Here is a 23,744-nt window from a genome sequence, read left to right as displayed (position 1 = left end):
GCAGTGAAAAGAACTGTTTTTCTTGGAAAAGAAATCACCATCTACAGTATATCCATTGTGATCTCAACATGTTATTCAGTTTTGTGAATGAGGCAGGAGGTGGCAAAAGTACAGCAGAGACAGAGATTCAAATTCCTGGTGTTACAATGCTTCTGTCCCTCCACTAAAACTATTTTAACTTGATAAAGAGGCATTTGTTTCCTAGAATTTCTTTTATTTCCTATTTCCAACAACGGCCAAAATTGCCTATATGAAGTGAAATAATAACCACGCTAACACAGGGCGCAGGACAAGCATTGCTACTACTAAATAATCACAGAGGTGGGGCGGTTTCTGCCTCATAATACGATGTGTTTAATTCATTGCATCAGCTGTTGAGCTGAGTCCGTGTTGGGGAGCATTTCGCTTTGAAAGCAGAAAGGACACAGCTTCAGCTCAGCTGGTGGCCTGCCATTCCTGGACTGGCCTTCTGATACGATCAGAACGCTCATTTGTGTACCTTTTCTGAATTAGCTAGGTCCCCTGAAGCTTTTTTGGATGGCTTTGAACATCACAGTCACTACAGACTGCAGGCTTTTGTATCCTTGATGTTGACTTCATTCAGCCAAATTCCATTTATTTGGTGAAGTGTAGTAACAGCTTAGTTTCTGAGATTCTGTTTTTTATAGCCTTGTTTTTTTCTGTTAAAGTAAATGTAGTATATCCTTATACACAGACGTCAGGCAGCTGAAACAAGACAGAGTTTTGGATTATTAAGATCAAGAATCATACACATATAAAATAGTCTGCTTCTCTTTCCTGTTTAATTTTTATACGACATTTGATCATTATTCAGAGAGGGTTCTTTCCAAATTAATGCTTCCCTGACATGACCTGAGTGGTAGTCTGCCAGCAAAGCGATTTTATTAAACAAAATGATGAATTGAAACGCAGGTTGCATTGAAGTGAAAAAAGACATTATCTGCAGCACTCTTATTTTTCTGCAGAATGTGCTAAAAAGTAGAAAATATGCTCATCGAATGTATCTCTGAGAGTTAAAGGCTTCCAAATCTGCTCCTTGCACCTTGATTTAATTGAGGGAAGAAGTTCTTAAAACCTATAAACCTTATTTATAATTGCAATAAAATGATTAGAACTAATCAACAACCATTTATTCTTTCTCACATGGCTATTTGTTTTATTTTGCTTTGTTTTGTCACTCTCCCCTGGTGACACTTATTATATTGTTTAATTAAGCCATTTATTGACATGTAATACTTAAAGAAATAATACATTTATTGCTTTCTGAACAGCAGTGAGAATGGGGAGCCAGTTTCTAAACACCATATCTGTCACTTGACTCTTAGTATCTCAGCTCTTCGTGTTTTTCAGGACTGGATAAGGGAAAGAGGGGCATGCTTATTTTCGTTTTATCTTGTGTGTCCGTTTCCACTTCTCCTGATAGAAGAGGAAGGCTCCAATTAGTTGAACTGGTGTCACCTCTGTACCTTAGGTTTCATTTCAAATTTTCTTTATCATTATTTTACCATATCCTTGGTTAATTTGTCTTTTGAATTCATGTCATCTTCTTCCATGCTGTCATGCTGGGCTTGCAAATAATTAACTCTCCTGCAAAAGTATAGTGCAGCCTCTATGACAGTTTTTCTCAGTTTGCCTTTAAAATAATCTGTCTATTTCCATTGAGCATGATTAACATAGCACTGTCTGTTTTTGAGCAGTCTGTTTCTCATATTCCCTGTTTGGATTCATATAATTTATTTTCTCTCTGTTAATCATTTGAAATTAGTCAGACAAAACTGTTGGCTTCATCATGTCATGTCATTGCTCCTCGGCGATCTGGAAAACTAAACATTTTCGTTGTAACAGTTCTGGGCTGTTTGTTATTATTTCGTGTTTTAAAATTCATGGAGTTCTGGGTAAACTTGGGTTTACTTGGGTGCTCAAACTGCATCCTCTTCAGTTATGGTAAGTCAGCATCTAACTAACCACTTTTACCGAAGGTTCTTCAATAGGCTGTCTCTGTTCAGGCTTAAGATCATTTGTCAGCTAATAAGCTATAGGAACCATTTCATCCTGGGTCCAGATCAATGCACAGTAAAAACACAGCTCATGTTAGGGTTACTAATGATTTACTGATAATTGCTGACTATTTTTTTTCTTGTCCAGCTGGACCTAAGTGCTGGCTCTGATACTGCTGTTCATAACATCCTAATGAATGCATTGGAGTGGGTTGTAGTATTACAAGAACTACCCTTTTCTGTTGGTTTAAATGTACTTTTAACTTATAGATAGTCAATTGTGAAACATTTAGCATGATTCCTCCCCAATAGCGTTGGTCCCACGGGTCTCTTTTCTCAGTCCTCCTCCCTTTTTATACCTATATGTTTAAATTAGGCCAGAACCTTCATGGGTATTGGTCAGTTTTCATTTCTGTGCTGATTGCATCCTAATTTGACATTAACCCACACTATTTGCCTTGTCACTGGTCAGTTACAAAGCAGATGTTTTGCTTGCTGAATTCTGACAAGACCAAAGTTATGCCAGTTTTATAATACAATCAACTCCACAACTATGTCAGCTTTCGTTTGATAATCGATAGCATTGGAATAAGTCCCAAGTCCCAGTCCCAGGCTAGGGATCTTGGAATCGCTGTTGATCCAAATTTTACATTTCAAGCTCATGTTCATAAAGTTGTGAAGGTGTGTTTTCTCATCTTCGTAGCATCGCTGGTATTATAACGCTGATAGTATCAGTTCCTGTCTCTCCCAATCTATAGCAGCAGAGCTAGTGAATGCATTTGGTGTTTTTTTTGGTCAGGCTTGACTGTTGTAATGTGATGCTTAGTAGTATTATTATTAATGTTGTTAACATGATGATCTGATGATCTTAGACCAAAATACATGAGCATATTTCTATTTTACAGCAATTCCCTTGCATTGGCTCCCTGTAAATTTTGGAATAAAATAAAACTGCTGTTCACCTTTAAGGGCTTGAATACTTTTGGCTCCTGACTGTATTAGAGAACTGTTATCTCTCTATATACCTACACATTTCCACTTGTTGGATGCTGCCCCTCTTTCTTTTTCAAAGAAACGAGAGACCTTGCTTTTCTCCACAAAGTTTTGTCTGAGGTTGTGGAACAATCTCCTGGCCTACAAGCAGATCTTGCAAGTCAGTCAGTATTTTTAAATCCTGTCTTGAAAATGGTTTTAATAGCTTAGATTTTAGTAAGTACCTTAAAATAATGCATGCTGAACAAAGCTATATAAAAAAGATGACGATGATGCTTACTCTTAAATAATAATGTTAAGAACTTTACAAACATGAGGTGCAGTGAGCTTATTTGAGTAGTAGCAGCTTTTTGATCAGAGGATCTCATCCAACTGTTTCTTGAAAGAAGCCAATAACATAGCTGGGTAGATTGTTCCTGAGTCCTTTTCTCATTGACAATAATTTTTCTGATCATGAATCTTCCCATTCGCACTCACCCCAGTCAACTCTCACAGGGGCACTGCTTCCTCATGCGGTCTCCAGTAGTATATATATATATTTTACTTCCAATCAGGCATAAGGTAGTAAAGGTGTTGTTCCATGTTAAATCAAGACATTGTTTGCCTGGTATTCTCTGCTCTGTCAATATGATAAAGAACAATCTGATACGGAAGATAAAAGAAAAGGTCATTCTCTCACTAATGTGCCCAACATGAGATAAATTCATTTTGGGTGGCTTTCCTGGGCAAAAGATGCTAAATTACAGTCTGTCTACAGTTATTTCAGACCACAGGCCATGTGTTGCACAACTGCAGTTTTATTAAATCAACCAGTTGCTTTAATGGACTGCCTTGCAAAATAACAGTTGCCGTTTCCCATTGTGGAAGAGTTAACATCTTTTGAAATGCTTAACAGTTCATACAGTAGTTTCTCATTTCATCTCTCCTGTTGTTTGACAATGCAGTTGCAAGTGATAACAGGCCTAAGTTCAAATGATAATATAAACAACAAATAAAGGAGCTCCACAGGAACTCTTTAAAATTATTTACAGCAGTAAACAAATATACTGTAAATTTTTCTGCAGAATTCTTTCAAGGTAGGCAAGCAACATAAAAGAGACATTCTGTCAAATGCTTTTGTTAGACAGGAATAATGTTTTGCATCTCAGGTAAAGTAAAATTAGACAAGATGACAGGCAAACAATTGCAACCCTCTTAGGATCTTATTGCTGTAACCATTCACATTATCTAGAGGGATCCCTGACAAACTCTTCGACAAAGTCTTTTGAGTTTATTTTTTTTCCATTTCACATGGAAATGAATATAAGATACATTGTCAAATTTAGCTTGGTTCAATATTTGTACACAAACATTTAAGTCTACAGTTATGCATTATATTTTCTACTGAGCTCTTGAAAAATTTATAAAAGATGCCATGCTGGTAAATATTGAGTACATTGAATACATAATTATAACAAGTAAAGTTTGGACTGTCTAAACAATACAGTGTACTTGTTTCTAAGTTGTGCTTTTCAGAGCTTTTCCACTTTCTTATCCAGTTTTCACTTTCTCTCCAAAGTCCACAGGTGAGTCTATGCTGTTATTATATCAGTTATTGCCAACTTCCCTTAGGAATTAATCATGTAATTTGTTTTGTAAGAATGTTTAGCAAAATATTCAGGTTACTTGGATGTTTTGAACAGCGCACATGGAAGTTGTAGTTGAGGGTGAAATCATAAGCTCATTTTCAACAGTGATACACTGTTGGTCATTGTGGAAAAGGTGACTCCTGTATCTCAGATCTTTTTGTTGTCCTCCAGACGAATTATTACCCCAACAGTAACGAGCAAATTATTTAAAACACAAAAGAAATAAGAGTAGCTTTGAGTCAAAGATATAAGAAGTGGTTTACACTAAAAATCCACACTGGTTTGGGATTTAGTTTCATGTAATAGAATATTAACAATGAACAACTTATAAGTGGCTGAGGCTGCCATTTTATCATTTGCAATACTTTGGACAAGTAAGTGCCTTTGGGTCTTCATTATTCATATATCTGCCACTGAAGTCCTATAGTTTCAAATATTTAAAAATAACACCTATCTGTCTGTAGAGGTTAAGACATCTGTAAGTGTTATTTTATATTTAATACATTAATATCTTCACGAAAGTCTGACCTGTTGTTGTTATTGTTTTCCACATGATGGGGCTTGTATTTCATTGTGACACTTATCGGTGTCAGGTATTTGTGATGTGATCTCGGTCTGAGATCCTTGCATGTCCAAGGTTTTGGGCTTTATCCAGACTTCAGGTATTGTCCTGTGGTGGGTGGTCAATCTGTTGAAATATTTGGAATGGACAGCTGTCTGGGAGTGGCATTGCATAACTCTGAAGCCAGAGGTGCCCCAGGGTTTCCCTGATCGAATCCTGATGGCACTGCTTTCAGAAGCACGGTGAACTCCACCTCATACTGTAAATAAGTACCTTCCTCTAAATATTTTAAAGTGAAATAAGAAAAACACATTTGCAATAGCTTCCAGCCTCTTGGGCTTTTAAAGAGGCCTCTGGAGGTTCATGTGTCCTCTGAGTGTCATGGAAGACAATATTTAGTTATAACTTCAGTATGTATCAACCTGGTTAAGGTCAGAGAGCTCTCAACAAATTGGTCCTTGGCCTCCACAAGTTAGGAGATGACTATAAAGCTGAATCTACCACTTTTCACAGTACTGTTTACTACTCAGAAATATAAGGCTGCAGTACATGTCGAGTGACAACCCAGAAGAGTATGTAAAGTAACTTTCTTCTGTATCACTGTTGTACCGTCTTCTGTGTTGATAATGTTTGTCTTCCTTGTATTGGACTGTGCAATAAAATGAATTTGCCCCAGAGGATAATAAAGCTTGAATTGAATTGAAATTGGGCTGCAAGACAAGTTGTTCAGGAGATAAATCCCACAGGCAACACTTGGAGATCGCCAATCAAAACTGGCATTATCTAAAGGTCTGCTTATTGCTGCTTTTAAAAAGCAAAATTCTAGCACGGAGCACACAAGCATTTTTAACATAGTAATCATTTTCAACATAAGGCCAAATACCATCTATACTCTGCAGACATCTACAGAAGCTTGGCCTATCATCAAGTCTGAGGGACCAAGGTGGCATGCAATCACCAGAAATGCTTAGAGAAACAAACTGTAATGTGGAAAATATGAATGTCTTCGTGAGAGAAAGAGAGGCTCTGCATCTTAGAGCACTCAGCTGTCTATGAGACAGTGCCTAGAGGAAGTACTGGAGCCTTTTTGGTTTGGGATGGTTTGGGAAGACAGTCTTGATTAATCTAGTGCACTCAAAGACCAGACAGCAGAAAAGAATTGCTGTTGCAGTTGCATCTTCTGGTATTGCTTCAGCATTGCTAGCAGGTGGTCATTCTGCCCTCTGACTCTCTCTAAATATTGCTCATACTCACACACCACTGTGCAACATCAGCAAAGGAATGAGACAAGGCAAGGTGCTGCAGCAATGTTTTTGCCTGGTCTGGGATGAATGAAATATTTCAAGCTTGCTTTGGAATCTCTAGACAATGCACCGAGGGGCTCAGCATCAAAACCTCAAACCTCTAGCATTTAATCAGAAAATTGAGTCTCACTAAAGCCAGGAGAGTTCATTTAGGTGGAGATGTCTTAGCAAGTGTCTGTTCCAGCTTCTCCAACCTAAGAATGGAAGCTGACTGGGCAAATGGCATTTGCAGAAGGTTTTTGTAATCATGTGTCTACAGTTGATGAGCTAAAGACCATGGTCTTCATAACAATGGCATATTAATTTAAAAAACGTCAATTATCAGATAGTTCAACAGCTCCCTGAGATCGATTATTCACATACAATCTGTGGAGAGTTCGGTTGATGTGAACCAGGCTGTGCAGTATCCCATGTGTTCTTGAGTGCCTTTATTTTCTGCAGAAAAACAAAATGGGAAACAATGAGCTGGAAGAGCCTCCTCGTAACAAAGACTCGGATGTTTAAGTGGACCCCGTCATGTCTGGGTGAGCAGGAGCTGGTGTTCTGCACACACCCCGGATGATCCACACATCCCACGTCCAACACATTTAGAATATTGATACGGTTTTGGTCACTGTGTGGTAAAAAAGATAGAGCTGCTCTGGAATCTGTCCAAAGAAGAGCATCAGGACGCATTCCACAGATGAAGGGAATGTGCAACACGTACCGATAGACTGCAAGAAGTTAATTGATTTGGTCTTGAAGAACAAAAGGAGATCTGATACAAGTATTCAAAATCTTCAAAAGCATTTACTGAGCCAACACAGTTGACATCTCCAAAGTCAACAAGGAGACATGAACCAGAGGACATAAGTGGAAATTACTGAGGACAGGAGGCACTTCTTTACCCAGAGGGTTGTGGGAGTATGGAACAGGCAATCCAGCTTATTGATTATTGGATCCTTAACAACTAGTTGAGTCAAATTGGCAGAATGTCTTCCTCTTTCATAATCTTTGGTTTTAGATTGTTTGCCAATTTACTGAAAGGTAGTTTTGAAGGTGAAATTTAAGTCCACTAGAAGGATGTGTAGGATTGGATGTTGATTGCTTTGTTCAGATGAACAGCAGGAGTATATTATGCAAAGTTAACATGACCCCTGAACCACACAGCTGGGTGAAAAAGTCTGTATAGAAAATATCTATTGATGGCTTTTGTTTTGTTAAATTTTTTTTTTTAATCTTTCAGAACATTAAACTTCAAATACATGAAAACAATACTGATGAATGCATTACAACAGTAAATGCAGAGAAACAAATGATTCTCTAAACAGGTTCTGATAGAAAGGGAAGAATAAAAAGGTGTAGACTAATAAAATAAAAATCAAGGATTAAAATGACAGGGTCTCCGACTCTGCCTTTGGGGTCATGTTTCTGGATAATGGGGAGGCTGGTCCTTTCCTGTAGGGAAATAAACAAGAGCTAGAATTTGCCCCTGCCTGGTTAAGCCACTGCACCCTGCTGAGCCAGGGCCAGGCCCTGACGAGCCAGGCTGTGGGCGAATGTGCAGCTGTTCTTGCCTTGTCTGTCCCAGCAGGCACCTTTATTAGACGGAACTTCTTAGGAAAGTCTTTTGGCTGGGAAGTGCAGAAGTGCTGGAAGGCGTGAGGTAGAAATTTTAAAATACTGCTGGCATTGTATCCATGTCCATCTGATTCAAAAGTGATCTCCAAAGAAAATATGCTTAACTTCCCCAATTTTAGTTAGTTTAGGTAGTGCTTTTTTCTCCTTCCTTTGTGTCTCAAAGGTTATTTGTTGAGGTTTTTTTTAGCAATGGTGAGGATGGTATGGTGCCTTTATATGTAAAATAATGTGTGCACTTCCTGGCTCTCATAAAGATGTCGGGGAATGAGATGAAATATGTCAAGAAGATCCATTATTTTTAGCAATAGTTTTTTTTCATGCAATTAGAAACCACTTTAATAGCAAACACAGAGCAAGGGTTGAGGAAAGAAAGGCAGTGCAGCAGCATTGGGAGTGAATGACACAAAGTTATTTGGATGCTGGTAACTCAATCATCCCTCAGTTGCACTGCCTGTGCAGCAGTGAAGGACATCTGATTATTAAAACCATTAAAGAGCTGGGGCTTAAGTGCAGCTTGTGAAGGACACAAAAGGGTGCATAGTGGAAACCACTTTACAAGACTGCCGGGTAAATGTATCTTTTAACAGAAGCTTTCAATACACTAAGGCCCATATTTTTTTTTACTTCACATTGAAACAACCTCAATAAATGCATCATCCAATTAGTTGTACTTCCTTCAAAACATCACCCAGTTAACACGCTTATCAAGGTAGCCTTATTAAAAAGGACCAAATCGTCGATGTGACTTATCTTAATATCTGTTTGTCATGTAGAATGTCAGTCACATTTGGTTTTTAATTTGTGTTGCAATCACATAACCCTTCAGGAGTTTCTTTTTAGGTAGTAATATTAGTGATAAATTCCTAGTGATGTATATTTTGCATAGACCTCCTGTATAGAGGCACACTTTTGTTTTTTCCTTTTTTATGGAAGACCCAAGACCTCTGCTTCCCTATGGATTTAAAATCAAAACAAAATACCCACGTCCCACTCAATTGTTTTTGCTCCGCTTTTCCCTTAAGCCAGTTTGGAATTGTTTTATCTGGCCTAAGTGGCATTTTTTTCCTAGGCTTAAGCCCAAGGCTTTCTTTTATTTTCAAAAACAACCATCAAGCCAAATTCCTTCATTACAATACCCAGAACATACCTGTTGTTTCAGTTTTCTTTAATTTGCCCACTTCAGGAAGCCTGTGGGGAAATGCTACCCCTTGTATGGTGTGTCCATTGGACTCCCAGGAGTCACACATCAAAAGAGATGGTCAGTTTCCAAGGAGACAGAGCCAGCTGTAGCAAAACAAAAGGCGAGAAGGCAATGTCTCATTCCATTTTGATAACTGTTGAGTATGTGGACTGCTTTCTGCCTTTTTTTTTTCTTTTCCCCTTCAGCCAAACTGGACAACGGTTCCCTTGGCACTTTTCCAAATCAGGAAGGAATTACACCCCCAGTAGAAAAGCAAGCAGTCTGAATCTCTCCCAGGGTGCTCATTTAAAAAATGACTTTGAGTTGAGTCAATATTGGCTAAGCTTCAAACATCATAACCTCTGAAACCAAAATCAGCTCTGTTATTCCTTTGGAATACTTTGGTAGGTCTCACTATGTATACCTAAATATTGTATAGGATGTGTAATCAAAAACAAGCCCTGCATCCAGTTTTCTTTGATTTGCTTTGAACTGTTTCTTGACAGCCTTGCCAAGGACTGTTAGACGAACAGAAGCATGTGAAGAACAATAGTAAAATTCACCACCTGGTTGTTCTCCAGAGCAATTCACACCCTGAAACAAAAATTGTAAAACGTTGAAAAAGAAAAATTGTGGCAAATAACACAATGTTGGATAACAGTCCTCATACCTACCGCTGTGTAGGGAAAAAGGTAAAAATAAGAAGAGGCAGATAACTTTAAACAAAGACAACAAAAATGGGATAAAAGATTCCAAAAATAATAAAACTTAAAACAAGGAAAAATATGGGAAAACAGCAGAAGACTGGTTGACTATAGTTTTCAGCATAGATGGGCACTGCGTAATTATAATTAAGTGGTTCGAGTGGATGTGTATTTATGCTTTATTTGCAATCAAACAATCATCACGCTTTTCCTTGGGATGATGGCAGTACATGTTAATTAAAATCTTGACTGATGACTCTGAATAAATTTTGAGATATACAGCCCTGTGCACAGAATGCAAAGCAGTTCAGAATCTGTTAATGAGAAGTGATTTCTTTGTAAAAAAAGCTAGACCTCTGTATAGTCGTTGTTGACTTTGGACTACAGGAACATATTGCTGTGTTTCACACAATGTTGATAGCTTTGGGAAGTACCTGTATAGTACAGTATGTTTACTACCATGATTTCAGAACAAAACAAACATCTCACCATGTTTTAACTTTGACACACATATGTGACAACATATGAATTTTGGGTAACACTCCACAATGTTTATCTACCTTATATGGCTCTTAGGAACAATCAGCAATCTGTGTTGCCTTTTCCAGTATTATTGCCCCACAGAGCTTCCAAACTAAACCAAAAAATGCATCCTGAAATTAAGTGTCTTTGTAACATTATTCGCCTAGTACAGTATGTTATGTTTTTAATTTGTGTGACATCTACATTACAAAATTTGTCTTTTTAGTCAAAAAAGTTTAAAGCTTTTTGCTTCGCTTACCACTTCAATTACTTTATGATAAATGGATTTATCATGAATAGCATTCATATCCATTAACCTAGCTTATTTTAATAATTTATGGTTTGTTCCAAAAGAAAAATGTCCAACACACTGATTTTAGCTAGCAAATAAATTGAACATCCTCTTGGAAAAGTGAGATATATTGAATAATGTTAATTAAAACCAGAATTTGTTTTTGAATGTTTGTAATATTTTAGTGCTTTAAAGAGCTATAGGTGAAATAATTGAATTTTTTATGTATACAGTATCCTAGAAATGCATCATGTTTTGTGTACACTCAGTGCAACCCCTAGTTATCACTTAAACATCTTTACTAGAAAATGACGACTTTGATCATCAAAGCCTCTCATCCCAAAAAGTCATTCTGCCATGTGATGTATGTATTCACCCCGTTGAAGAAGGACTCCAGAGGTATAGTTAAAAATTCTCATTAAAGGTTACACTATTGGATTTTTGGACAGTCAATAAAGCTTCAATAATTTTGGCTCTAACTCACTTTTCCGTTAAGTGCTTCCACCTGTTTAATACCAGATGTAATCTCTTTAAGGGATATCCACCAAAAAGCAGCAACAACTCTGACCCACTTTAGCTTCTTTGTTATGTTTTCTATTGTTTTTGTCAACATATTTTCGTAATTTTTTATCTTTGAAACCCTTTTTTAAAAACAACTCTGAACCACATGTTGCCTTTATTATCTGTATGTGAATATATAAATAATCCTAAGCAAGTCACATGAATATTTCTCTTGGATTTACACAAGTTATGTTCATGCACATGCACAAATTGCACCACTTTTTCTTCCCAGTAAGGCATTCTATACAAAATCACAAAAACTCAACATTCAAAGTTTAAGAGGCAAATTTTAAATACTCAGCAGATAGGTTTACTGAGTCATGTTATTCTTTGGAGTAATAAAATACTGAGCTCATCATGCAGTTTTATAGAAACAACAGGTTCCTGGTGTTTGGTAGTTGAGTTGTGATAAAAAATAAATTTAAGAAAATGTAAAAAGAGCTTCTTATCTTAATCTTAAGTTTTAATCTTCAAAAGACTTGACTTGAAAAGAAGAGCAGAGAAAGATAGGACCATTCTGTGCCTGAGAAATTATAGTCACCTTGTTGCTGTTGGAATGATGGCTTGTCTATGAGAGAAGTTGCCGAGAAAATAAAGCTAAGCCAGGACGCTAGTCCAAGGCCATCTACATTAATTGTTTCAGATTGCTATGGCTACGGTATTAGAAACACCAAAAGGAAATAAATAACCTGTGCATCAGCATGATGGCTGTACTGTAGTTTGCTGTCTGCAAGAAAAGAATCTGCATGCTCTGAAGGTACTTCACGGACAATGGAACAAGTAATAGGTTTATTCCATGCTGAAAAAAAGAAGAAAGAAAACACAACGTTTTGGCCGTGGAGCCTTCTTCAGGTGTGAGAAAGTAAGCAAAGGTAATGTAGCGGGAGAACAAAGGCTGGTAGAGAGGAGGAGCGAGAGGCAGGATCAGCGGACAGAAAGAGAGGCCAATCAAGAGGTGTGAAGTCAGAATAGGTGTAGAGAGGTGTGAAATGAAACCACCAATGAATGGAGAAAATTTAGAAGAAAAGTAGTCTGTCGCTAAGAGAAGGGGGAAGGTGTGATCCTAGCTGCAGGATAATTTTGGTTTCTGTAGTCTTTCTGATGTATGAGTTCGGAAAACCGTCTTTGAGAACACAGACGGAGAGATTAGAGTGGTAAAAAATGTTGTCACTGTCACAGTATGTCACGTTTAATTGCAAACTTACTTTGGCCCTTTGGTTGTTATTAAGCTCCACATTTGCTCTGATTTGGTTTAATTGTTATGTTCATGGACAGTGCTGAGCCAGTGAGTTGGGTGTAGGAAAGTAGGGTGATGATGGTCTTGCTACGGTCAGCTTTTTTCCCCAACCTAAGTTCAGTACAGCATATGTGGAACCAGATTTGCAATGCTATCAACAGGACCCAGCCTTCACCCCTTAGCTGTAGCAGGAAGAGTGGTAAGACACCCCACAGCAGTCTGCTCAGAGGCTGTTCAAGCCGCACATCGTCACTGCCAGATCTGTTAATGCCAGGGGAGTTTATACCTAAGGCTTATGTTCTAATGTCACTGTCACAGTATGTCACGTTTCATTGCAAACTTACTTTGGCTCTTTGGTTGTTATTAAGGTTCACATTTGCTCTGATTTGGTTTAATTGTTATGTTTAAACCATTTATTATGATCACTTAAATCTGAGTCTTACAGTATATACTGGTGTGCAAAGAGGTGTGTTCTGTGAAGGTCTCGCACATTCTCAGAAGACATATTTATCACTCAGCTAAGGTGGTCGTCCCAGAAACCAGCCTCTCAGATGTGAAGGAGAGTTTATCATATTGGTTCATCTGTTCATAAAGGGCAAGGGTGGGCTGTGAAATGTGGATAAGTATCTAAAAAGAGCTACATGAAATTCATATTTGTGCTCAACCAGATGGTAGATTTAAAGTGCAAAGATCACCTTAGAAAGTTTTTTTCCCCAATTGCTAAAGAACATATACCAAAAATATTATAATAATTCCCAAAATACCAAAGTTATTTCCTTTCACTCTTAATACTCTAAATCATGTGGATTTGATGGTTGGATAGATATAACTTTTACCATCCTATACCAGTTTCCAGTAAAGCACTATGAACTAGAGGTAAATTACTGCCTTCTTGTTTTGCCCTATAGAACATCTAGAGAATACAAAGCTGACATTTCATGAACAATTTTATTATCTGTTGTACATAGATGTCTTAGAATATAATAAATGATCTCAATTGTGAAGCTTCCAGAGGAAGTTATTTTGCTTTTAAACAATATACATGTCAGGATAAGTGATGTGTAGAAACTTTGGCAAATCTAGGTAAATTCTAGGTAATTTACATGAGAAAATACACACATGCACATATATTTACATATTTATGTATTAATTATGTATGTATACATATTATGTATTTATGTATGCATATATACTGTATGTGCTTACGTGTATGCTTCTGGTAATGAGTGTGCTGGTGAAAGCCAAGTTTACATTAATAAGATAAATAAATCTGAACATTTGCTTGCAACAAAACATTTCCCTGACGTGAGGCTATACTCACAGTATAAGCAGTACTTTATTTCAAGATAAGAGCTGCCTTGACCTCCTCCAGACACATTATTTGGGGTTACTCAACTTTGGTTTTGATAGATTTCATGGTTTGACTTTAGCAGCAATGAAGGCATTTTAAAAAGGTGCTTAAAGTCTTGCAGACCAATCGACTTGTGCTGCAGTGATGTTTCCATGCTGAAGTCCTAAGAACTTGAATAGCTGTCTGGAACCCACACAAAGGGCCAGAGTGCACAGCATTAAATAAGTTCATGCAAAAATGAAACATGAAAAAGAGGATAATTTTTAGTAAATATATATATATAAATCAGCATTTTCTTAGTGGTTTTATTAAATGAAACCTAATGCACTCCAAATTCAAATTGTGTCAGAACACCCCCAGATTCTCACAGGAAGATGTTCCTGAGCACTAAGGCTGGCAGCCCTGGGTGTCTCCCTTGAATATAAGCTCTGAGAGTGAAGCTTCTGGGATACAAGATTTATATCCTTAGGACAACATATTGATGTTTAAGAAGACAACACAATGACATCCTGAGAATTCCTACAGCGAAGTCACAAGGCCGTAATGTCATCCGTAGGGCACTGCAGTGAGTGAAACAGGAAAACATCTGTGGGTTGACCTTTCATGAAATTCATTCTTACAATTCTGTTTTTTTTTTCTGAGGTAGATGACCCCCTTCCCACACTATATAGGAATCTGTGTTATAGCCCTTTCAGACAGCAGGGTCAGTGACCCACTCTTGCTTGTATTTAAATAGTTATTTGAAGATTTTTTTAATTTGCAATACAGCTGGAATGGTCCTGCCTGCAGTATTGTGATACTACAGTAGCTTAGAATTTTCACTTAACAAGATCCTTGAGTCTTGATAGATGTGAATGTACTCATAAACAATACAAATTTGAAAATTGCTCAGACTTTCCTGTATTATCTTGTGTGGGGATATAAATTCAGACTCCTCACAAATGCCAGTATGACACTGAACATAAGCAATTATTTGCAACTTTGACCTAACAATGAAAATCAATACCATACAGAACATATCCGTTTCACTCGGTAGCACCAGTACTTAAAGACATTTTATGAACCTATTGCTATTAATTCTAGGGAGATGCTGCAATATGATGTAATGTGGCGAAAGCAGAGTTCTCTGTAGCAGGGAAATGACAAAGACTTGCGTCTTTGAAAGGAATTTTGATGAGAGTGAATTTAATTTCAGCTAGAGCCAACTGGCTTGAATGCTACTCTATTACAGGACTTTGAAATTAAGAAAGTGGCAAGGTACTGACTGTACCCCCCAATTAGGGTGGGGTCCCTGGCTTTCTGGAGCCATTCAGTGAAATGAGCAAAGATGGATGACCTGAAAATGGAACAAGGAGAGCTGAATAGATAATGCGTCTTCTGCTTGTTGCCTACAGGTATAAAGGGACCTGAAACAATTTGTTCATGCTGTCAGACAGTATCCTTTACTGGGACCTAAGAGTGAGAGATTATGTCTGCTAGGATTGTCACTAGTGCATTAAAAATATAGGCAACTTGGATGTCTAGAGAAAGCACAGCACACCTCAGACCAAATCCAGGTCGGGTTTCAGCACTGGGAGTGCTGTAAATTGTGTGTGAATTGTGAAGAGCATGTTGAAGAGAGGATGGGTGCCCCCAGTGGTACACGCCTGCAGAGCACTGCTGGGCCTACATGGCATTGAGCACAAGGAGACCAGGAGATGGAGCACAAATCTCTTAAGTCCCTTGGATTTCCAAAATGAATACCTTTACTTTTATTTCTGTCTTGTTGTTTGCAGCCACCTATAGTTCTCCTTTTGTGTTTTCGCTTTATTCTGTCACGCTTTTTTTCAGCCGGGTAACTTGACAGATGTGCTGTTTTTGCAGACAAACACCACCCCATAGCTTTGTACAACAGAAGGTAGCTATAGAATTGTGGCCACACATTAGAAATAGGCCCCTGAGTCAGAAAATGACCAGTGACAAACATTTAATTTTCTCCCACTCCAAACGAAGATGAGATAGCCGATCTACAAGCAGTTATATACACCAGCATACACGTGCAGGACATTCCATGCAAATCTGCATACTATTCGTGCATTGGTGATCTGTTGAACTCGTATAAATAAATGAGTATAGCATTTGTGTTGAATACTTGGCAATAGCAGCCGAGTTCCTACTCTTCACAGACTAGGTGCTGTGTGTGTGTGATGCGATGTCAGCTCCAACATCCTCTTCTGTCTCAGCAATCCACTTTCATTTGATTTCTTCTTCAGGAAGTCACAGTTGACTGCAGAGTGGATCAGGTGCCAGGCTGAATATCTTTAAATGACTCCAAAAGTATCATTCAGTTCAGGTTCTAACTCCATACATATAGTTGGGAAAGAACCAGATACCAGTAGTGTACTATTGGTGTGGCTTACTGGACACTGCACATCAGTCTATCAGCCAGTAAAGTAACCCCAGTGCTCATTGTTATGCGTACATGAAATAACTTTGTTACTGACCTTATAATGTGATATGCACCTTAATAAAAGTGTGTTTTTTTAGGAAACACGTGTAGTGGTGCTAAATTGAAATCTTAGTTGGTTTTCTTAATATTTTTTCAGTTTTAATCTTTTGTATGATTACTTACCTGAAATAAAAATGGAAGCAACCGGTTGAAACAGTTTTTTTATTTTGATATAGAGTATTATTGAATACTGAAATGGCAAGAGAAGGATTTAATGTGGCATGAATATGTGAATTAGAATTGCATCCATCTGTTATGTTGTAATTCATCACCTTCACTGCAAATGGAAGAAGTGACCTGAGGTTGTATGAGGATCTGCTGAGCCACTTCCCAAACCCATTTCTAATATACTGTAAGGAGCACTGCCAAAGGCCACAGGAAAAGTGTCTTCAGGCACGCAGCAGCTATGAGTTACACTCTTTCGTCAGTAAGCTGAGGATGAGAACAAGTTGAGTGTGTGCGCTCAGCTGATTGTCTTATAAAGTTTCTTGAAAGATTATACAACTGCAGACTACACTTTCAGTGTACAGTTCCCGCATGGCTGGTAAAGGCGGTGAATACTTGAAAAAAATAGATATGTAAGGACTTATGAAAATAGAATGAGAGGGGATAAAAGTAAATGTTGAACAAAATGTATCGATTCTAATCAAATACAGAACTCCTTACACAGTCACAATGGAGACATCTTTGCCTGCCTGCACACAGTGCTACAAAAGTCCTTTTAACGCTGTCCTTGAAAATGCCTTCACTGAGAAATTCTTCTAATGTTTGGGGAGAAGGTAGAACGCGGTATATGTCAGCGAGGTCCCAGAGGGTTTTATTTTGTACTCTAATAGCTGTTACGAGCCTACATTATATCCAAGGAGTAATTTTCCTTGGGGGTGCCCTGCTTGCTTTGTGTCAATATTCTGGCATTTTAAGTCACGTACTGTATATGCTTCTGGGAACAGCTCCGGAGCCAGCCAGACTCATAATGGTCTGCATTCATTAATAAGGCTGCAGCTTCTGTCCCTCCATTGCCCACAACAGGGATGCCTTAGTAGTCCTGGGGGACCTTCCCAGACACACTTAAAGAAGCTTTATTTTCAAGTGGGCAGAAGATAAAATGCAGAACTTGCAGGCACATCTGAAGTCAGCTCTGCGCCCAAGCACACTGATAACCTTAATGGGTCGGAGATCTATGCAGGTCAAAAGACTTATTATCCTGCCTGTCGGAAACCAATTGCCTTGCTAAAAAGAAACCTGCCGTGGTGTTTAAACGGTTGATGGTAATGTGGAATTGTGCTGGCCTGCCAGCATCTGTTTTGTAGTTCAGTACACTGCGGTGACATGAATAAAGGAGACAGCACTTAAAGGCTGCCCATACAACAGTAATAATAAACAAGAAGCAGCATATCAATACGTATTTGCAGGATGGGATTGCAAAGGAAAGGTGCAGTCCCTCTGGATGCTGAGCCAGTTGCTTTTAGTCCACAGTCCAAAACAACAACAAAAAATGTTCCCAGTTCATATTCTTAGCAGAGTGCTTTGGCAGGAAAAGTTCATTACAGGTGTGTCAAGTCTGTAGTGTTAAAAAATCCAAGACCATGTTTTAAACTAAGCACGGCAAGTGGGGCATGTAGTTTGCATTAAAAGGATTAGCAGACACTTCAAAAGATGACCTGGATTTCCCCCACTAGGGACACACACCCAGCCCTGCTTCTCTTTAAAGAACCTCATCCTGGATTTCCTGCTTTTCCAGCTTGGGCTTAACCAGAATGAGTGAGTTTTTTATTGGAGAGAGAGGCAAACTTCGAGGTTGCACAGAGCGTAAGAAACTAACATATACAAGAGGTGTTAATGACTAATTGAACAATACCACTGGTTAATATGAACTAGCTAATGATCCATTTAGGCTGATTTCCCTTCAGTATATTTTCTTAATTTTACAGCAAACGTAGCCTTCTTTTTAAAAACGAAACTTGATTTGACTAATTATTTTTTCACATTTTGGTTGGTTGCCTGCAATAAAATGTGAGTTAAGCGTATTGTAATTTGTGAGGGATCCTTATTTTATTAGCTTTTTTTCTTAATTTTGTACGCCATCTGTAGTGGTCAAGGTTTGGCAGTCAAACTCTTTGAATACATTTGTATAGCCTTCATATTGACAAATCAGGTAACAGTTCTAACAATATCACATCATCAACCAGCTGATTTTGACCATTGACATACAGTATCAATTAATTTGATCATATTACTTTAAGGTTAATGTCAAAATCTGTTGTCAATAATGTGTAATTTTGTTTAAAAGTTATGCAAACATGCAAATAACGGAACTGATTTAAACAGTTTAATTCCGTTATAAGCAGATTTGGATTTCACACTGACATAAATGTCTGTTTCATTTTAAAATGGCACTTCTTAAAATTAATGTTTAGATAGGAATGCCTTCATCTGGTGAACTGTAGAATAAGTCCCTTTTCAGTTTGTATATCATGTATCTGTTATTGCATAAATATATAAAATACTAATGGAGTCCAGGATGCAACTGGTGTTGAAAAAACATGTCCTTCTTAATCTTCATATTTAGACATCTGGTTTACAGTCACTTGAGGCAGAATATATGACATCACATACTTAGCATTCAAGTATTAAATGGGCACAGAGAATGTACTCACTCTCATCCTACACCATGAAGTGTATCCCAGAAAAAAGTGTTTCAGGAAAATATCCAACAATCTATGAACACATTTTCTTTTTGGTTTATCTTTCAATCAAGACCACAAAGTTCTTTGTTTGCCTGAGCTGAATAATAAAAAAAAGACATGTTCGGTAGCATAGATTGCTAGAATACCCCATTTACTGGAAACATTTTTCTCATTGCATGTCTGGCTTCAGCAAACTAGAAAGAAAAAAACAGTAGATTCTCTGAGCTCTCTTCTCAAGTCCTTAATTGACCTCTCTGAAACACTTCTTTTCAGTTGCCAATGTTATTTCACTTTCTAAAAGACTATTGCACCATTGAGTACTGATGAAAAGGGCCACAGTGTGTAATATTACAATTGCTTCACAATGTTCAAACTCATTAAGTGTATAACCAACATTTCAATTACATGCATTTATATCAGAGTCTTAAGCAGGTTTACCACCTGGCTGGGGATTAAAATTTACAAGTCTGTGACAGCTGTGAAATTCAAAGTTAAACTCTGAGAGCTTGTGAAACAAGAATTGGTTCACATCTTTAGAACAGTTAAAATCCTACAGAAAATTTCCTTTGTAGTCACACTGCAGTTGTATCACTGATAACATTTCTAACCCCTAAATCACAACCTTAGTTTTACTTCACAAAACAGTAAATATGAACACCACACTTATTAACTGCACAGTTAGTAACACAGAATTTTGCAAGAGTATGAAGAAGCTGGAGAAAAGGCCATTTAATAATCAGACATAAGCAGTTTCTGTGCATTCATGGCAAGCTTGTCATAACTGATATAGTTTTTCGTAATACGAAATCTGAAAATGCTCAACACTTAACAGCTCTGAAAAAAAAGTCTTCCAAAGCCCTTTACATTAAATGGTTTTACTACTTTAATGTAAATGTTTACTACTTATTCCAATGATTTAGGAAACAAATATTCATTTTGGATGTGCAGGTACTGCTGAACTAGGAATAAACATAATATATACTGTATTATTCAAATAAAATATTTTGAAAATAGGTGATTCAAGAACACTATAATTTGCAAGTACTGTAAACAGTTGATTTAAGTTTTGAATATTCTTGTATAGAATCAGTTTATTTGTCTTGAGTGCAGGGTTTACAGTGACAACACACAGCAAGGACTATTCATCTTCGTTGAGTGATCTGTGAATGAAAATTGGAACTAATGTTTTCTTTCCTTGTGTTTTTTCTCATCCACACAGAACCATACAATGAGCCAGCACAGCAGCTAACGTGGTGGATGTCTCGTTGTGAGGAAAGCTGCGAGTCTCAAAAAAAGATATGGATCACTTACTTACTCTTTGCACGGAACTATCATTGCAATTGTACATGATAACAGAAACCTTGTATTGTAAGAAATAAAACCCTGTATTATAAAAAAAAAGTGATACAAGATAGCATTGAACATTGTGTATTTGAATTTTTAAGCACCAGGCTGACTTAATGTAAATAAAGTATCTCACATGTGTTGTTACTTCTCCAGCTACCAAACACAAAACGTTCTTATAATACCCAGGACACAGACTCTATTCCAAAGACTAGCATTTTCAATCAAATGAAATAGGATCCGCTTGGTCAGAAAGGAATAAGGACTCATATTGACTTATTAAAGAAGGCCACCACAATTATACTTTTTTAAAAACCAGCTTACTTCTGCTGAACATAATATTGATCAGATTTTTACTTGTAGAAAGTAACATTTAGATTTTGTACACATCAACAAAGAAAAACTTCAGTTTGTCCCATAAATGGGGTTGTCATCATGCATAAAACTCATTATAGAACAGAAACTAGACTTGATAAAGGTGGCTCTCTGGATGTGGTCTAAGCGGTATACCGTTAGCATTTCTCATATATGCAATGGTTGTAATATAGATTGGAAACACGTCTTTTCTTGTGGAAACTGACAGAAGCTTAAGCCTCCTGTAATAATTCCAGCACGGCCAAATCTCAAGTCAATTAAACGAACCTGTATGTTACTGTTATTAATGTTTACTCTCTAGTCTGAACCTGGAGATTACTGGAATTGTTTTTGCAATAGGAAATAAATCCAATTTACCTTTAGGTACTGGAGTGTGTTTTTTTATTCTTCATTTTGGGTATGTAATTATAAAACTGTTCTTCTCGCCACCTCATGGATTGTGGTAAAGCCCTTCAATCACATGGCCTTGTGTGACATTCCATTGGTCTTTTAAAGCTGTAAGACATTTTGAAGTATTCCATTCCATTATTTAATATATTTACTATTATTTGAACTTGAGAAGCACTTTTGTATAATAATGCAATGCTCTAAATCTTAAAATCTGTCGATTTTAGGGTAACTGGAAATATTCTCTTTGACAAGAGCTTGGAATATTAAAAAAGTACTACACTTCTAATATGACTTAATCTGTTATAGAAACGTAATGAACAAAGTTCTGAATTTAGAAGAACTTGTTTTGGTGTTGCACATGTGATGCATATTAAAGCTCTCTTGTGAAAAAAGAAGTCCTATTTCGTGTCAACTTGTTAAAATATTTCAGATGGGATGTGATTACAACAAACTGTAACATAAATAATGCTTGAATAAATTTGACATCTTTGTGTTATGTTTTTGTTTTATAATCTACAAATAAAATTCATAATTTGTGTCATGTACGGTATGTGTTATCCCTTGTGGTGTTAAGATGTAAAGACAAACTGCTATTTGCTCCTCCTCCATCCACTCAAAAACTCAGAAATAGGAGTAAGATTGCTATTACGAATTATCTAAGAGGATTCCTTGCTGTCTGTAACTTTTTTAGTGTTTTTTCCTGTCTATGAAAAAAGAAAAACATAACAGCACGGGAGTAAAGGGCTTTGTCAGTTTTATATCTACTTTTAGAGTCTTACCAATGAGATCCACAGGAAAAATAGTGAGCGAATTATCAGAGCTGTAACACAAGTAGCCAAAAAGCAAGTTACTGTGTGTCTCAGGTGTACAGTATAAGACCTCATTACTGTCTATGGAACATCCTTCACTAGATGGCTGGATAGCTTTGTATGATTGGCAGTTCCTGCATAAGAAACTACCTCTGCAAAGTGGTTACATTTTTGCATTTTGTCTGTTGGTCTGACATTTTGAATATATTTACTGTAATTTTAAGTTGAACAATGTCATTATGCTATAGAAAAGGAAAAGACAGTACTCACAAATGCATATTGTATCTGAATAAACAAACTCAAAACTTATCCTCAACTTATTAAAGGTGGTGGCTACAGGTAACACTTAAATGCTTTGGGGTTGCTGTGATATACTATTTTTCACTAGTTACTCCCATAATTCCACTTTTTAAAATATTTTTTATTTATACACTGATCAGTGAATAGAATGGGTAGCAATTGCGTTGTGTCCTCAACATGATTGTGGCTTGTACTGTATATACAGTGTAAGTTTATTGTTCTACATATTTCTATCAATCAAGCTATTTGTCCATTTTGTTTCAGTGGATTTCAAGTTCTTTTACAGACCTCTAATGCTTTTTTGTCAAAATGTGCTTGGCAAACGTCAAGTAATTTATTTTATCCCTAAAAACATGAATAGGCCCATCAAAAGTATCAAAAAGCTTTTGTATTGCAAGTCTTGTCAATGAAGTAAATAACACCGCTATGAGAACATCTGGCCAAACTATTGTATAACTATACAAGGCAGGTTATTTATACTTTCCTGTGAAGGACCTACAGTTACATTATTCACAGATAAAATACCAATTTACTATACTGATATTTTGTTTATTATACAATAGATGCAGATATTGTGGCTAAAGATGGACTAAATGCCATTATCTGAACACACCTGAAATGGACCATTTCTGTGTAAATGCCTTGAGCAGACTAGCGAAAGTGTATGACAAAGCCCCACAGCAGGATACTTTACACGTGCATAAAGGAGAAGGTCTCAAGCTGTTTCAAAACAAATCGTTGTGATTTTCACTCTTGTTGCATGCTGATTGAATGTACAGGTCCTAGCTTAATGACCCTTAAACAGCTTAAAGCAGGAGCACTGACAAGCTGTGATGAGGTCTGAATCCTTCTTTCATACCGTAGATTTGTATAGTAAAAATACGCTGTAGTATTGCTTGACAAATTTTGATAAAGCATTGTGTACATAATGACAATAGTACTGTATGTGCTATTTATGCTCTGTGCCAATACATTCTTTCTAATGAACTTAGTCATGTGGTTTGTTACAATATGGCTCTGCCTTGGGGAATTTTAACTTTTCCTAACTTGAAAATATCACGAGGAAAACAATTGTTATTAATAACTCTGTTACAATTAATCCTCTGTACTCCCTTGCATGTGCACACACAACATGCCAATTAGAGACCTGGCATCACCCAGGGAGGGGAATGGATAAAACTGCCACCTTCTATATCAGACATTACTTTTCTCTTTTAAAAGTGATGGAAGAACAGCTGTTGTCTCAATTGATTTATAATTATATCATTAGATCACAATCCTGCCTGTAACAGTACATATTTAACTTGAAACAGCTTTATTATTTCAAACTTCTGCTTTTACAGAAACAGTTTTCTTTTGTTTCTCTTAGTAGTATTAAC

At 37.1% G+C, this 23,744-nt stretch overlaps 1 protein-coding gene across 3 annotated transcripts in view; it reads left to right on the top strand.

Annotated features, from left to right (window-relative positions):
• The window catches only part of znf521 (zinc finger protein 521), a 191,501-nt gene extending 169,700 nt beyond the window's left edge, over positions 1-21,801 (top strand). For all 3 annotated transcript variants that reach the window (XM_088918960.1, XM_088918959.1, XM_088918958.1), the window contains one exon: positions 20,367-21,801. In XM_088918960.1, coding sequence (XP_088775086.1) covers positions 20,367-20,396 — 30 coding nt within the window. In that variant the 3' untranslated portion in view covers positions 20,397-21,801. The remainder of the gene's footprint in view (positions 1-20,366) is intronic.
• The last annotated feature ends 1,943 nt before the right edge of the window (positions 21,802-23,744 follow it).

The sequence above is a fragment of the Atractosteus spatula genome, chromosome 6 (genome assembly GCF_055471065.1).
Source record: "Atractosteus spatula isolate fAtrSpa1 chromosome 6, fAtrSpa1.hap1, whole genome shotgun sequence".
In the NCBI taxonomy this organism is placed as follows: domain Eukaryota; kingdom Metazoa; phylum Chordata; class Actinopteri; order Semionotiformes; family Lepisosteidae; genus Atractosteus; species Atractosteus spatula.
Note: the sequence above shows the minus strand (reverse complement) of the source record. Positions and strands in the feature narration are given on the sequence as shown.